The sequence below is a fragment of the Salvelinus namaycush genome, chromosome 4 (assembly GCF_016432855.1).
Source record: "Salvelinus namaycush isolate Seneca chromosome 4, SaNama_1.0, whole genome shotgun sequence".
Lineage (NCBI taxonomy): Eukaryota > Metazoa > Chordata > Actinopteri > Salmoniformes > Salmonidae > Salvelinus > Salvelinus namaycush.
In genome coordinates, this window is record NC_052310.1 from 14,495,362 (window position 1) to 14,513,142 (window position 17,781).

The following is a 17,781-nucleotide window of genomic DNA, read 5'->3' on the forward strand; positions in this document are numbered from 1 at the left end:
ATTGTAATCTACAAAAATATTCTCCGAATTAATTGTGCATTAATTTAATATAATCATATTTTCAAAATAGCCCGTCCACTGCATGTTTACATGTGAACGTTTTTTAACCTAGCTATCATAACAGTAGCTAGCTAACTTAGCTAGCTAACTTAGTCTACATAGCTAACGTTAGCTAGGATAACCTATTTAAAACCTTATAGAGCAGATCATCTATCTATATAATAAATTGTGACATAACATCACTAGCTAGTATCTCAAACGATGGTAGTTTACCTGGCTTGAAAATACGTTTCTGGTGATGTTGTGGATGCACTTGACACTTGCTAGCTTCTGGCCGAGTTTTCCACAGCAGTTTTCTCTAAAACTATCGCGAGCAAGTAGTTAGTAGAAGAAGAGTGAATGAAGCTGCTATAGCGAGCAGCCCCCTCTGCTGGACAAAACAAGCACAACGCGATTGAGACGTCAACCGGTAGGCTCTGCTGCCCGGTCTTTCTTGCCAAGTAAAATATTTCACTTTTTTCTGTTTTTAACGCACAGTTAAAAACGGGGACATTTCCGGGGACAGCTCCAGCCGGGGACAGGTCACCAAAAACGGGGACTGTCCCCAGAAAACGGGGACGTCTGGTCACCCGAGTGTAACAGTGAGGTTTTTTTTTTATTTTTATGACACATAGGATAAGTTAACATATTAATGGACATATAAAGGGAAATTTTACCACTGCTCTATTTCACTATAAGGACTAAACTAGGTTGTTATAAAACTGTATTAGATACTGTAGCTAATAGTGTTATTCAGGGGTGAAAGTAGATTTTATTTCTTCCCAGTATGTGGACCTCCTATGTTTGCACGAGCTTAAAAAAATGATGGGTCTAATCATAGAATTCTATTATAGAATCCATATTATTTTATTAGGATCTCCATCGGCCTAATAGTAAAGATGTGTCGTTTAACTTTTCAAATGTATTAGCCTACCTTTTAATGTGGCATAAACACAACCAGTCATGTTTTCATCTGATTGTTATACAATTACTTCAAAAGGCTTATGTAGACTACTTGCTCACGTTACTCAAGAACAGATAAACGACGGGGGGTGAGGGAAAAAACAGTTTTTAAGCCTCATGTACGTATTTTTTGCTTATAATTTCTGACATTTGGAAGGCTATTTGTTAGCCAACTTGTCTATAATTAGATATATGCAGCTTCTCTTCTGTCATTACTTAATGCTCGTCTAGAACTCTAAATAAGCCCTTGCTCGCCAGAATAATGTCATAAATCGACAGAATGATCAATGAATCATCAACAATCTCGCTGAGATTGGTTCAATTTTCTCTATAATTTCTGAGTGAGGACATTTAGGGACCAGGGAGATTTCCAAATGACATCAGTTTTAAGGAAATTAAAAGCTGTGAAAACGATCCAACATGTTTCTGATAGTATTTCATTTAGTCTTGAATGTCAACTTTTATTCTCTCTCAAGATACGGAAATAAATAAATCATATTTCTCAACTCCTGTTCCCATTTGTATGCCATTTGATAAATGCAAAGAGACATCACTTACAAAACATCAAAATGTATGCATACACTGCTGTACGCTCGCGTCTCAGTCACACCGCATTTTGGAGCGTATTCCACAAGTTTTCAAGTCTATTTGCTCATTTTTCATGCGACTGACATGCGGTAATGACAAATAGAGTCTTTGTTTTAATTATTGTGATATGTCCACATGTTTTACCAGTACGGCGTACCCCTACTATTTATTTTCTGGTACTCCGTACCGGACCTGTTTTTATTACAGTGGTAGAGGTGAAGTACTATAATCATCTGTTAGGTTAATCATATGACTTCAGGCTAGACATGTGTTATCTTGGTAGTAGGTGTGGTTCAGGAATGCTCTCAGCATTCTTCTAATGCCCGGCATTTGAGTCCCATTAAATTAGCGCTGCTGTGCCCAGAGCCACATGTGATTTGTATCGCTGTGCATATTCTGATGGGCCGTGTTGTAGGCTATTTTGGGGTGTATATAAGTTGATAGGACATTTCTGTTATGGTGTGATGTCATTGTGTCATCACTTTTGCTGAGCTTTGAATACACACACACACACACACACACACACACACACACACACACACACACACACACACACACACACACACACACACACATACACACACACAGCAAAAGCAGATCGACCACAGCGCCAGAGAGAGACACATTATGTCACTGCTGTGGCCAACACGCAAGCACATACACACACATTTCACACACACGTCTCACTCTCTCTGTCTCTCCTTCTGTCACTCACTCCCTCTCTCCACATTGAACCATTAGTACTTAATTCTCCACAGTAAAACCATTGCTACACCCTTGTAACACGCTATCTCAAACCTACAGTGTCTATAAGGTCTCTAGTCTAGAAACTCTAGGTTTATGGATTAGACATGTTTTAAATGTTATATGTGTTCAGGTATTTATAGAAGAGTTCAAGTTTCTCCATGCACCAGTTTAAAGGCGTTATTTTATATATTGGCTGGTATAACCTGCAGCTTGCTCAAATCCAATGTTTGGGTTGGCAGTGCTTGGACACACCTCGTAATGGTTAGGGCTGTTTAAACAAGCAAATTGACTGTGGCTTCGCGGGTGAATTGTCTGTGGTATGGGTGATTCTCTCTGGTATGGGTGATTCTCTCTATCTAGAGCCTTTATGGGAGAACTGGGGCCTTACACTGGTGTGTATGTGTATGTGCGTGCATGCACATGTGGGCGTACGAGAGGGATATTGTATCGTATGTGTGTGTGAAAAAGAACACATAGAAAGATAATATATCTTTAAGTGTGTGTGTACATGTGTGTGAAGAGGTAGCTTTATCGGTGTATGTGTGTTGACACCAAACGTCCCATTTCCTCCCCCTCACACCCCGCCACTTCCTGAACACAGTTGCCTAGCAACACCGACCACGACACCTGCCATACACAGTGAGCTTCGGGGACCCCCGCCCTTTTCCTCCCAGGTAGATCACCCGTTACTGGGGCACGTTGCTAATAAACCACCCTGCTTCTTTCCAGGGCTTAGTGTCAGCCATGCTGTGAGTGAAGAAGCCAGCTGATAACCCAGCACCCGCTAGGCCTAATCCCTGGCTGACACTTCCTGCCGCTGTGCGCCCAGAGCCACCTGGCCCATGGAAAACATATGGAGATCAGTAGGCCTACCAGTACTGCCACAGGGTATCCTGACAGGACTAGCCCGGACAACATGGGAACTAGGGGACATACTGTAGTAGTAACAGTAGTAACTGATCGGCAGTCGAGATGATGGATGGCACTCAACGTAAATGCTAACGGCGCTATTTAGCGTAAAACCCAATTTATCACAAAGGAGTCTAAAACAGCCAGCCAGTCAGCAAAACAGAGAACCAAACAAACACTTATAACCAGCCATTTAGCCAGCCAGTCAACCAGAAGCTGGCAAAATTATCAGCCCTATTGGGGCGAGGCGAACGGTGCTCATCCTCTTACCAGGAACTTGCGTTTCTGTTTCCAGTGGGAGCCCTGTGCGTTGGTGTGGCGGTGGGCCTCGGTCAGCATGCGGATCAGCTCCCACTCCGAGCCGGTGGGCTCCGGCCGGTTCTGCAGGGTCTTCACCATCTCCTCCTTCTTCCTCTTCTCCCGGTTCTCCTCGATCAGACGCCGCTTGGCCACCCGCTTGGAGTCGTCCAGGACAACTGAGAGAGAGAAAAAGAGGGAAAGGAAAAAAAGAGGGAGAAATAAAATAATTTCAGTTACATCAAGGAGTCACGAGTCCAAGCATCCACATGACTTGTAAAATGTGTGTAATTGTGTAATATGTGTGTGTGTGTGAGTGAGTGTGTGAGAGACACTCACGGTCCATGGCCATGCCCACTGCGATGCACTTCTTGAAGCGGCACAGCTGGCACTGGTTGCGGGTGATCTTGTCGATGATGCAGCAGCCATCGTACTTACAGGAGTAGGCGGGGTGGAGATTCTTCTGAATTGTCCGCCGAAAGAAACCCTGGGAGAGCGAGAGGGACGAGATGAAGAGAGAGGGGGGGGTGAGGGAGAGAGAGGGTGAAGACAAAACAGAGAGACAGAAAGGGAAGAAGGAAGAAAGATAGAGGGAAGGGAGGAGAGAGAAAGAGATAGTTCAGCATAACACTGTTCTGTGCCACCTGTGCCACCTGTCATACAGGAAATAAAGTGGTGAAGAGAGCATCTTTGAATTCTCAACTTTCTCAGCTTGATAAAAAACATCTAACAAAAATACAATCTTCGTTGTTATTTGCTTGAGCTGTTATGGAGCCAGAGGGTGTGTGTGTGTGGCTGCGTGTGCATGCGCGTGTTTTTGTGGGCTTGTGTGGGTGTGTGTGTGTGTGTGTGTGTGTGTGTGTGTGTGTGTGTGTGTGTGTGTGTGTGTAAGGGGGAGGATTTGACAGGGACGGTGGGAGTTCACACGAGGCAAAAAGACAATGATGCAGGAGAGAGAGAAGCAGACCGACATCCTGGAATATACAAGGTCTGAGGTCATCTGCCTTTGGCCTAAAGAGCAGGAACCCAGACTTCATCAAATAAATTGGAAATACAGACATTGTCATCCTACAAGAAATATGGTATAGAGATGGACCCACTGGTTGCCCTCAAGGTTACAGAGCGCTGGTAGTCCCATCCACCAAACTACTAGGTGTGAAACAGGGATGAGACTCAGGGGGTATGCTAATTTGGTATAGAGCAGACCTAACCCGCTCTATTAAATTAGTCAAAACAGGAACATTTTACATCTGGCTCAAAATGAATAAGGAAATTATCTCAACAGAGAAAAATGTCCTTGTGTGCTACCCGGCAGGTAGCATCGTGGTTAAAGCGTTGGGCCAATAACCCGAAAGGTTGCTGGAGCAAGGCAGTTAACCAACTGTTCCCTGGGTGCCAAAGAAGTGGATGTTAATTAAGGCAGCCCCCTGCACCTCTCTGATTCAGAGGGGTTGGGTTAAATGCGGAAGAAACATTTCAGTTGAAGGCATTCAGTTGTACAACTGACTAGGTATCCCGTTTTCCCTATATTGCCCCAATAGAATCCCCATGCTTTAACAATGACAGCTTCTCCATCCTAGAGGGGGAGATAAACCCTTTACAGGCCCTGGGACATGTACTAGTCTGTGGTGACCTAAATGCCAGAACTGGACAAGAACCTGACACTCTTAGCACACAGGGGGACAAACACCTACCTGGAGGTGACAGCAATCCCTCCCAAATATGCCCCAGTCATTTAATTTCTACGCTGTTGCGCCTTCTTCACCACGCTGTCTGTGTGGGTGGACCATTTCAGTTCATCCGTGATGTGTACGCCAAGGAACTTAAAACTTTCCACCTTCTCCACTACTGTCCCGTCGATGTGGATAGGGGGGTGCTCCCTCTGCTGTTTCCTGAAGTCCACGATCATCTTCTTTGTTTTGTTGACGTTGAGTGTGAGGTTATTTTCCTGACACCACACTCCGAGGGACTTCAACTCCTCCCTGTTGGCCGTCTCGTCGTTGTTGGTAATCAAGCCTACCACTGTAGTCTCGTCTGCAAACTTGATGATTGAGTTGGAGGCGTGCTTGGCCACGCAGTCATTGGTGAACAGGGAGTACAGGAGAGGGCTGAGAACGCACCCTTGTGGGGCCCCAGTGTTGAGGATCAGCGGGGTGGAGATGTTGTTTCCTACCCTCACCACCTGGGGGCAGCCCGTCAGGAAGTCCAGGACCCAGTTGCACAGGGCGAGGTCGAGACCCAGGGTCTCGAGCTTAATGACGAGTTTGTAGGGTACTATGGTGTTAAATGCTGAGCTGTAGTCGATGAACAGCATTCTTACATAGGTATTCCTCTTGTCCAGATGGGTTAGGGCAGTGTGCAGTGTGATTGCGATTGCGTCGTCTGTGGACCTATTGGGGCGGTAAGCAAATTGGAGTGGGTCTAGGGTGTCAGGTAGGGTGGAGGTGATATGATCCTTGACTAGTCTTTCAAAGCACTTCATGATGACGGAGGTGAGTGCTACGGGGCAATAGTCATTTAGTTCAGTTACCTTAGCTTTCTTGGGAACTGGAACAATGGTGGCCCTCTTGAAGCATGTGGGAACAGCAGACTGGGATAAGGATTGATTGAATATGTCCGTAAACACACCAGCCAGCTGGTCTGCGCATGCTCTGAGGACGCAGCTAGGGATGCCGTCTGGGCCGGCAGCCTTGCGAGGGTTAACACGTTTAAATGCTTTACTCACATTGGCTGCGGTGAAGGAGAGCCCGCAGGTTTTGGTAGCGGGCCGTCTTGTTGGCACTGTATTGTCCTCAAAGCGAGCAAAGAAGTTGTTTAGTTTGTCTGTGAGCAGGACATCGTGGTCCGCGACGGGGCTGGTTTTCTTTTTGTAGTCCGTGATTGACTGTAGACCCTGCCACATACCTCTCATGTCTGAGCCGTTGAATTGCGACTCTACATTGTCTCTATACTGATGCTTAGCTTGTTTGATTGCCTTGCCTTGAATAGCTACACTGTTTGTATTCGGTCATGTTTCCGGTCGCCTTGCCCTGATTAAAAGCAGTAGTTCGCGCTTTTTTTGCACGAATGCTGCCATCAATCCACGGTTTCTGGTTGGGGAAGGTTTTAATAGTCGCTGTGGGTACAACATCACCGATGCACTTGATAATAAACTCGCTCACCGAATCAGCGTATTCATCAATGTTATTGTCCGACGCTATGCGGAACATATCCCAGTCCACGTGATCGAAGCAATCTTGAAGCGTGGAATCAGATTGGTCGGACCAGCGTTGAACAGACCTGAGCACGGGCGTTTCCTGTTTTAGTTTCTGTCTATAGGCTGGGTGCAACAAAATGGAGTCGCGGTCAGATTTTCCGAAAGGAGGGCGGGGCAGGGCTATGTATGCGTCGCGGAAGTTAGAGTAACAATGGTCCAGGATCTTTTCCGCCCGGGTCACGCATTCGATATGCTGATCAAATTTAGGGAGTCTTGTTTTCAGATTAGCCTTGTTAAAATCCCCAGCTACAATAAATGCAGCCTCACGATATGTGGTTTCCAGTTTACATAGAGTCCAATGAAGTTCATTCAGGGCCATCGATGTGTCTGCTTGGGGGGGATATATACGGCTGTGATTATAATCGAAGAGAATTCTCTTGGTAGATAATGCGGTCGACATTTGATTGTAAGGAATTCTAGGTCAGGTGAGCAAAATGACTTGAGTTCCTGTATGTTGTTATGATCACACCACTTCTCGTTAATCATAAGGCATACCCCCCCGCCCTTCTTCTTACCAGAGAGATGTTTGTTTCTGTCGGCGCGATGCGTGAAGAAACCAGGTGGCTGTACCGACTCCAATAGCGGGTCTCGATTGAGCCACGTTTCCGTGAAACAAAGAACGCTACAATCTCTGATGTCTCTCTGGAAGGCAACCCTTGCTCGGATTTCGTCTACCTTGTTGTCAAGAGACTGGACGTTGGCGAGTAGTAAACTCGGGAGCGGTGCGCGATGTGCCCGTCTACGGAGCCTGACCAGAAGACCGCTTCGTCTGCCCCTCCTGCGGCGCCGTTGTTTTGCGTCGCCGGCTGGGATCCGATCCATTGTCCTGGGTGGTGGACCAAACAGAGGATCCGCTTCGGGAAAGTCGTATTCCTGGACGTAATGTTGGTAAGTTGACGTTGCTCTTATATCCAATAGTTCCTCCCGGCTGTATGTAATAAAACTTTTCCTGGGGTAACAACGTAAGAAATAATACATAAAAAAACAAAATACTGCATAGTTTCCTGAGAACGTGAAGTGAGGCGGCCATCTCTGTCGGCGCCGGATGTGGACGGATATTAAGAAATGCTACAGATGGAAGGAAAGTAGTGTGAAAACCTACACATTTTTGGGGGGCAACAACAATCCCTCCTAGACAACTTCCTGGACAAAACATTTCACTGCAATAGTGAAGGTGTAAACTTGGCAGTAGAAAACCTAAACAGTTTATTTGACCTCTCAGCTTCCTTATCAAATCAAAACATTTCAAGCAGACAACCTAAGAAAATTAACAACAATGACAAATGGTTTGATGAAGAATGCAAAAACCTAAGAAAGAAATTGAGAAACCTATCCAACCAAAAACATAAGAGACCCAGAAGACCTGAGCTTACACCTTCACTATGGTGAATCACTAAAACAATACAGAAATACACTACGGAAAAAGAAGTTACAGCACGTCAGAAATCAGCTCAATGTAATTGAAGAATCCATAGAATATAACCACTTCTGGGAAAATTGGAACACACCAAACAAACAACACATTATCTATCCAAAACGGAGCTGTATGGATAAACCACTTCTCCAATCTTTTTGGCTCTATAACAAAGAACAAAGAACAAACAGCAAAAACATATACATGATCAAACACAAATCTTAAAATCACTATTAAAGACTACCAGAAGCCACTGGGTTCTCCAATTACATTGAATGAACTACAGGACAAAATACAAACCCTTCAACCCAAAAAGGCCTGTGGTGTTGATGGTATCCTAAATGAAATGTTAAAATATACTGACCGCAAATTCAAATAGGCTATTAGGTGTTGGGAGAAAAACATACAACATTATAAAATCCATAAACACAAACAACAAGTGTGCGGTTAAAACTGGTAAAAAAAAACACACACAGGACAGCAACACAATTAGACCTAACCAAATCTTGAGAAAACAAAAAGATAAATCACTTGAAACATTGGAAAGAATTAACAAAAAAATTGAGCAAACTAGAATGCTATTTGGCCCTAAACAGAGAGTACACAGTGGCAGAATACCTGACCACTTTGACTGACCCAAAATTAAGGAAAACTTTAAATATGTACAGACTCAGTGAGCATAGCCTTGCTACTGAGAGATCCCGCCATAGGCAGACCTGGCTCTCAAGAGAAGAAAGGCTATGTGCATACTGCCTACAAAATTACGTGGAAACTGAGCTGCACTTCCTAACCTCTTGCCAAATGTATTACCATATTAGAGACACATATTTCCCCTATTGCCACAAGAAACGGGCAACCAGTGAAGAAAAAACATAATTGTAAATAAATACCCATATTTATGTTTATTTATTTCCCCTTCTGTACTTTAACTATTTGCACATCATTACAACACTGTATATATCCATAATATGATATTTGAAATGTCTCTAATCCTTTGGAACTTCTGTGAGTGTAATGTTAACTGTTAACTTTTTATTTCACTTTTGTTTATTAGCTATTTCACTTGCTTTGGCAATGTAAACATATGTTTCCTATGCCAATAAAGCCCTTTGAATTGAATTGAAAATTGAGAGAGAGAGACAGATAGACAGAGCGGGAGAAGAGAGAAAGAGAAGGAGACAGAGGGTGAGTAGGATCTGAAGTTGGAAAGCAGAGGGAGGGTGTCAGGCTGTCACTTGGACTACAGTGAGGAAAACAGATGACAGAACTGACATAGAGATGACATACTGTCAATATTGTGGAAGCTGTCACACGGTGTATGTGTGTGTCTGTCACTAAGGCACTTACTTCAATTTGCCTGTCAAAGGGAGTTAGCGAGTGAGTGAGGTAGAGAGTGAGTAAGGTAGCGAGTGAGTGACGTAGTGAGTGAGTGAGTTGGCGAGTGAATGAGGTAGCGTGTGAATGGAGGTAGAGTGTGAGTGAGGTACAGCGAAAGTGAGGTAGCGAGTGAGGTAGCGAGTGAGTGAGGTAGCGAGTGAGTGAGGTAGCGAGTGAGTGAGGTGGCGAATGAGTGAGGTGGCGAGTGAGTGAGGTGGCGAGTGAGTGAGGTGGCGAGTGAGTGAGGTAGCGAGTGAGTGAGGTGGCGAATGAGTGAGGTGGCACGTGAGTGAGGTAGCGTGTGAGGTAGCGCGTGAGTGAGGTAGCGCGTGAGGTAGCGAGTGAGAGAGGTAGAGCATGAGTGAGATAGCGCGTGAGTGGGGTAAAGCGTGAGTGAGGTAGCGTGTGAGTGAGATAGTGAGGTAGCAAGTGAGTGGGGTGGAGCATGAGTGAGGTAGAACGTGAGTGAGGTAGAGCGTGAGTGAGTGAGTGTGTGTACAGTACAAAAGTAGAGTATCCTTACTTGCCTGAATTCTATGCAAATGAAGGTGAATACCCTTGTTAATTTGTGGTTAATGTTGTGATGAACTCTTCCCACACCTGAGCTTTGTATTTAGTGTCTCCTGACCTTGTCCCAACCTTCTCCACAAGTGACCCAGTGCTTGAAGTAAAAAGAAAAGGTGCAGGCTCCATCCAAAAGTTGTGGCCTATAGGGAGCGCATGCCCTGTGTGTCTCACCTTGCAGCCCTCACAGGTGATGCAGCGGTAATGGTAGCCAGTGGCCTTGTCTCCACACACCACACACGGTTCATCCTTTTCCAGGTAGCTGGGGATGTACCCTGCAACACACAGAGAGAGGTGGAGAAGGAGAGAGTATGACGTCAGGTCCTGCGGTTCACTCTATTGCCACGTAGTACTGATGCTGTAAACATCACAGGTTTCAAGATATGTGTAATAGATATCTCCCAATATATAAAGTACAAACCAGGTTCGCGTCAATTCCATTTCAATTCCAGATAGTTCAGGAAGTACACTGAAATTACAATTCCACTTCTTTTCAATTAGGAAAATGTGGAATTGGAATTTGGTTAACTTTCTGAAATGACTGGCTTTGAAATGGAATTGACCCCAAGCCTGGTCCAAACAGACACAATAGAAGACAGTCAAAGAAAAAGTAATGATCTTATCCTAAGACCTTGGCCTACGGACCCCATCACATGAGAGTCAGGAAACAAACCACTAGAGATGACTGTGTGACAATGTGTGTGTGTGTGTGTGTGTGTGTGTGTGTGTGTGTGTGTGTGTGTGTGTGTGTGTGTGTGTGTGTGTGTGTGTGTGTGTGTGTGTGTGTGTGTGTGTGTGTGCATGCGTGTGTTCGCCTGAGAGAGAGGTTATCCTATTCTGTATTGTCTGTCTTTTCCTGGCCTGTAATGGAGGAGTCGGTCCGTAAATACATCTCCTCGTTTGAGCAATTGTACTTGGGCAGAGAGGCTCCAACAAGTACCCTTCACTGTGAGAGCCACTCCAAAGCAATAAAGTCTGCCTCGCTGCTGAGTAAAACCCCACCCCCCAAAAAAACATTCACTACCCAGCCTCTATCTCCTTCCTCTCTCTTTCTCCTCCCTTATTCAGCCCAGCGCTCTTCTAGTCTTCACCAGCCACCTTGGGAAAAATAACAATCTGTACTTTTTCCATACAGAACATTGAGATTTAGTGAGGGAGCGCATAGACACGCCATTTAATAAAATATATAGCTGTGAGACTGGGTGAGGAGAAGGTTACGCGTTACACAAACACATACACTGCCAATGGAAGATCCTTGGACGCAGTTTAGGGAGCCAAGAAGTGCTGTCTGTCTGTCTGTGTGGGTTCCTCTCTCTGCATTGCTGCATGGTGGAGGAGTGTGTGTGTGTGTGTGTGTGTGGGACGAAAGTAACACTTTTATTTTTTTCTCCCAGAGATCAATAGAGCTAGAGAGACCCTATTTTATGACAAACAACTTATATATGTCCTCTGCCATTAGCAACTGTCATTTCATGTCTAGGGTCAGTGAGTTGAAATTAAATAGACCGAGAACAGAACTCCCGCAACATTACTTTTGTACCTGCCGGCGGGGCGGGAGTAAAACTGCCTTGGGATGGAAGTAACAGCTGGCGAGGAGTGCACAATATCTCTCTTATCTCCATGTTTCTGCCTTGTAATGCTCGTCACTTTCAACAAATATTCTATCAGACCTAATTTCATGTTTTTGTCGATTTGAATAACTAATGCTACAGGTTAGAACATCGCAATGTTACGCAACCACAATATTTTGCCTTACAATATTAAAATCGGACTAAACTGGATGACATAATAGCTAAATGAATCATACTTTTCCCATCTCATTTTAATGTAGTAGGAGATGTTTTTCACAATTTTCAATGACTATTCATGCTTAGCCCTTCCAATCAGGCCCGCTCCAGCTGTCCTTGTCATGCGCTCTCCTCGTGTCTTGATAGAATAGACGTCTTTATTCTCTTCACAAACGGCAAACTCATCATGCGCCTCACATTTCCATAGCTTGACAGAAGGTAATTGGCCCCCAGAATCTAACCACTAACCTGTCGATAAAAGCTCATGTGAGAAGATGATCTATCAAGTCAATTGATTAAGGCATAATTCTAATGTCATATATCATTTCCATAATTGTTTATATAACATTCATATTGATATTATAAAAACAAGATGAACTAGAAGAGACAATGGCACGTGCCTAAACGTTTATTTTATTTTATTCCAGGTCATCAGTTTACATTTGTTTTACTTTTGTCTCATAAAAAACATGAGCTGGCGCACACCCGGGAAAACGATTTTGTGTGGAGGTGCTGACTAACGGCGAATAAACTATAAACTATCAAAATAAAGAGAGTCACACACTCCATATATAAACTCCCAGCAATTTACTGGGTTAATCACCAACATTTCGGCATCACTGTGCCTTCTTCAGGGTAATGTCATGAATACTTGAACCAATGACAATAGTGAGCGGTTTTTTCTCACCCATCTCTCCTATAACTTCTCCCAGGCTAACACCCAAGACCAACTATTTTATTTATGTAACCTTTGTTTAACTAGGCAAGTCAGTTAAGAACAAATTCTTATTTACAATGACAGCCTAGGAATAGTCGGTTAACTGCCTTGTCCAGGGGCAGAACGACAGATTTTTACCTATTTTTACCAGATTTTTACCTATTTTTAACAGATTTTTACCTCGACGATTCGATCTAGCAACCTTTCGGTTACTGGCTCAACGCTCTAACCACTAGGCTACCTGCCACCCCAACTAGCATGATACTTGAAACCTATGCTGTCATTTAGTCACTAGATGGGTTAAGAAAAAATATGTTTGGAGCCTAAAAACAACTAAACACAACTGAACAACCAAAAAACACTTCCGGGTCTGTTATTTTTACTTACATCGCTCAAAACCACTTTTTGTTGATAACTCTGCGAAACATGATTGGATTGGGCTGTCTTTTTGCAGGGGGGGGGGGGGGGGGGGGGTCATCCTTCACATTAGGACTGTGCTGACTTCACTAAGCATTCTAGCGTCTGTGTTATCTGAGAAAATGCGTGTGTTACTTTCGCCCCGTGTTACTTTAGTCCCGGCTCTCCCTAGAGAAAGTAAAAAGGTGTTTATATGTGTGTGTCCGGACCACACCGAGTACAGTCTTACAAGTGTCAGTCTGGCTCTCCCAGAGGCAGAGGAGTGGACATTGGACAGGGACAAGGCAGTACAGGACAGGGTAGGGATGCCCAGTCTCACAAGCCAGTCTGGGGGGGTTCTGTTAGGAACCAGAGCCAAAATCAATCGTGCTGCTGAAGCCCACACCCTCTGCTATTGCTCCAATAGCTCAATTGAAGTACAGTCCCATCTGTTGAAATGCTCCGACCCAAAAGGATGTAAGTAACTGACCTGTATTCTCTGACCCAGTCTGTCCGTATCCCTTCATTTCTGTTTAGAAAAGAAAAGTGACATTTAAATCTGTTTTCAATGAATGCAAAATGGAAGAGTCAATGCTCTCTTCATAGAAAAATACTTCACTTTATTTTGATACATTTAGATGAAATAAAGTCTTTCAAAATCAAATTCAGGCAAAATGACATACTGTATTTACTGACATACTGTTTCTCTAAATCCTTTAAAAATATATTTTTTACACGTTTTCTTCGTGGGTTCTTCAGATGATAAAACCCTATTGAAAAAGGTTGAGGGTGCCATGCCATGTGCCAATAGCATTTAGGTAATAAGAACCTGCACTATGCCCCACCACCCCCCAAAGCCCGGCTCAGACATAGTTTCCCAGCGGAGATAGACCATGGTGGGTCACATGATTCAGGTCTAGCTAGCTGAGAGCAAAATGGGTTGTTGAGGGCTACGGGCTTCCTCATTGGATGATACCAGTATCGCGATACTCATTAGTATCGTGGCAAGGAAACAAAACAAGAAGCGGATTTCACTCCTTTAGGAAAACAGCCCTAATGTTGGAAACATTTATTTTCCAAGCTATAGCACACAATATTTTACAAACAGCAGGTTTTTAAAGGACCAAAAAGATTGGCACTGTATGCTTCATGTTTGCTTTTGTTTTTTCATGGGAAAAATATCGCAATACTAGTATCGTCACAGCCCTATCTGCCCAGTAGGCGTTCAGGAGATGACAAGCGCAGATGTTTTCTGGCATCTCGGCAGATGACACAAGATTCCTCTAAACTGTTTTCCTTGCTCTCTCTCTCTCAACTCCCGGCACTTTAAGATGTCAATCAGAGACTGCAGCCTACTTCAGGAAGAAAGATAGCAGAGCGGCTCTCGTTTACCGCTGAAAGATGTGGCTCAGGCTCCCTTGTTTCTCCTCATAGGTGATAAATACACACTCAAAATGTAAAGGTGCCAGTGAATTATGAGCTGTGACATCTGTGTTGCCCACACAAGCACACAACGTACAAACCAGGCGACAGGTTGGGAACACAATTCGGGTTTGAGTTTTTGCAGAGTTGAAGACTCTAAGGCTGGAAAAATCGAACCTACAGTACATTGTTTACATCGTGTTTTTGTTTGCAAATGGCTGTAAGTGTACCGTAACTGTACCTACCAGACATGCTCTTCACCGAACATGAGCTGCTCTTTCTTTTCCTTTTCGGGCCATCGATCCACCTGCAGAATGAGAAAAGAAGAGAGAGAGAGAGAGGGGAGAGAGAGAGGCTTAGAGAGTGTATGTGTAAAGGAGGACACAGGAATTTAAAACACAGCAAGAGTGGAGGACATGTCTGCATATTTTATCCTTGAAACGGAAAAGGTGCAGCGCTCGCTCACCATAAAAATGTTTTGTTTTATTTAAGCAAGGTTAAAAGATTAACGTTTCAGCCCTTCAATGGGGATGTCATTTTTTGGGTTGCACCTCGACTCACGTTGATTGAGCGTCCCCCACTTCTTTGCATGTTTCAACCTGCCAGTTCTCCTACAGGAATCTTTCAGGACTCTAGCAGTGCTCTAGTTAAGGGCCTGGGGTGGGGAAAATGTCTGCCCTTCCACTTCAATTTACATGGGAGGGGAAAGCAAGAACAACAACCACACACACATATACACCAATGCGCAAACGCACACACGCACACAGTCGGCAACACACAAATACACACCTACGATTTTCAATATCATTACATTTGAAAAATGTTATGTCAACATTTCCCACACGGCCATAAATTAATCAATAATACAATCGTACAATCAATTTGACTTTGTTTTACCTACCATAACAACATAATGGTAATAATTTATTTGAATAGTAAATCTCTATTGATAAACTGGGTAAATTGTGTGTGTATGGAAACAATCTTACATTATCCTACTGATCAACAACATTTGCATAGAAGTAGAAAATCTCTTTTATAAGGTTTTTGGTTACAATCAGCTTACATTTTTTGGTGTCAATCAGCATATTTTTGCGTTATGGTTTGCAAATAAAGTTCTAGGGTTGGGAATTCATGTTAGCTTCAGCTGTAAGCTAGCTGGGAAAGTTAGCTTTCTGTGAATGTTGTTTATTATAGATCTAGCTAGCTAGCTAGCTAGCAGGTTACCGGTATCTTCTGGCTTTGTAAAGTGTTGTAGCCTGTATGCACATTGTTTTGCCTAACAGCAAATAAATTAACTATTTTAAAATGCAGTGTCGCATTATTCAAGTGTCTTAATTATGTACAGTATTAGTGGGGCACTAGCCAGAGACGCAGCCATTGGCTCAGAGCAATAAGTGAGCAAGTGAGCGCTCGCGCTATAAAGGGGACCTTGACTGTGCCGATAGTCAATAGAGTAGGAATTACTTATTTAACCTTTATTTAAGGAAAGGGCTATATCGGCCAAAAATATAGTCCGAACCGATCGGTCGTTCTCACACACACACACACACACACACACACACACACACACACACACACACACACACACACACACACACACACACACACACACACACACACACACACACACACACACACACACACACACAGCCCCGTCTGAACACAGCACAGCTCTGTAACAGGAGAACTTAGCACACTTAGCCTGGGAGAGAGTGCACTAATAAGTAATGCTGTAGGATCTATCAGACGTCAACACTAATGATTCCCTGGGGTCCCTCTGCAGCCCTCCAGACACTCCTGAGCACTTCAGCTTCTTGCACCATGAGACGCTCTTTAATGCCAGCTCGAGGTCTGCTAGGGGAGTGGGACTCCATAAAAATGTATAAAACCTGATATAGCTTACTAAAGTGAATTTGGACACTCGTTTGTCTGGACTATCTCTCCCTCTCTGCTCTCAGTAAATAGCGATCCATCGTTGCTAAGGGAATCCTAAGGACATAAGTGGTTGTTTCACTGGCTTCCTAATTGGGATGAGTTGTGTTCAATTATAGTAACGTCGGTGCCACAGTGAGCATAATCAAGCCTTAAAGGGGCAATCTCCAGTTCAAATACGAACAAAGTGGACACCCCGCCACTGTTTTGGTGAATAGCTGAGGGATGGGGCTGGAGAAATGTAACCACTCTCAAATTCTTAGACAGAGCCATGGATGCAAGGACTGACTATCCATGATATCAAAATGACAGTTTAACCATGTTTTGAGGCTATACAATGTGTTGGTTTATATTTACCTTTTTTTTAACAAACATTGGACTAAAACAAGCTTATATTTGGGGTTCCGACGAGGTATATTATTCAAGAATAAATGGGTACATATCATTCATTTATACGTCCAAAAATGGATAGCAACTGCAGATAGCCCCTTTAAAGTATTGAATTAAAAGTCTTAAAGTCAACTCTTAAATGTTTTATAGAGAAATGGAATAAAGGGATACTACTGCCGCCTGCCAAGCCTCCGTATCTAAATCACCCTCACAGGCAATCAATTCAGAAATAACTTGAATGAAAACACAACCTCCACCATCACAGCCAAGCCGACAGAGATGAATAAGCTCAACACCCTAGCGGAGCCCTCAGAAGTAGCTAGCCTAAACCTAGTGTCCAGCCCCCTCTCAACTCTCTGTTGTGCCAGTTATAAAAAGATGCCTTCAGAGCTTCACACACAGCTCAAGTCTTCTGCTGAGGCGAGAGAGAGTGAAATAGAAGGAAAAACCTACTCTGTGCAATGCTTTTCACCACAACAACAAAAAACATCAATTATTTCACACTCAAATGGAGGGAGGCCAAGTGTGTGGGGGGAGGGGGGGGGGGGCAAGTGCCTTGTAGGAACTCAATTCAAGGAGCCATTTGCAGTTTGCTTGGTTGCAGTGTAGGCTAATACTCACTAGTGCCGTGATGGAAAAAAATATTGCGATACCTGGTACATGGCAAAAATGAAATCACAAAGCAGACAAACTCTTTGGTCCTTTAAAAACCTGCTGTAATGAAAATACTGAGAGCTATAGCTTGGAAAATAAATACATGTGACTGGATGACAACATAGCGATGTTTGTTTTCAACATTAGTGCGGTTTTCCTAAAGAAGTTAATCCACTTTGTGTTTCGTTTCCTTGGCACGATACTAATGAGTATCACGATACTGGTATCATCCCGGGCCTACGGACGGACAGACCAACGAGGAAGCTCGTAGCCCCTAACAACCCAGCATGCTCTCAGCCAGCTAGACCTGAATCATGTGACCCAC

General features: G+C 43.8%; 1 protein-coding gene across 1 annotated transcript in view; it reads right to left on the bottom strand.

Annotated features, from left to right (window-relative positions):
- The window catches only part of LOC120046190 (thyroid hormone receptor alpha-like), a 186,016-nt gene that overhangs the window by 19,115 nt on the left and 149,120 nt on the right, over window positions 1-17,781 (bottom strand). Inside the window, exons 5-9 of the mRNA XM_038991216.1 lie at window positions 14,723-14,784; window positions 13,546-13,584; window positions 10,329-10,429; window positions 3,883-4,030; window positions 3,517-3,722 (exon numbers count right to left, since the gene is read on the bottom strand). Coding sequence (XP_038847144.1) covers window positions 3,517-3,722; window positions 3,883-4,030; window positions 10,329-10,429; window positions 13,546-13,584; window positions 14,723-14,784 — 556 coding nt within the window. The remainder of the gene's footprint in view (window positions 1-3,516; window positions 3,723-3,882; window positions 4,031-10,328; window positions 10,430-13,545; window positions 13,585-14,722; window positions 14,785-17,781) is intronic.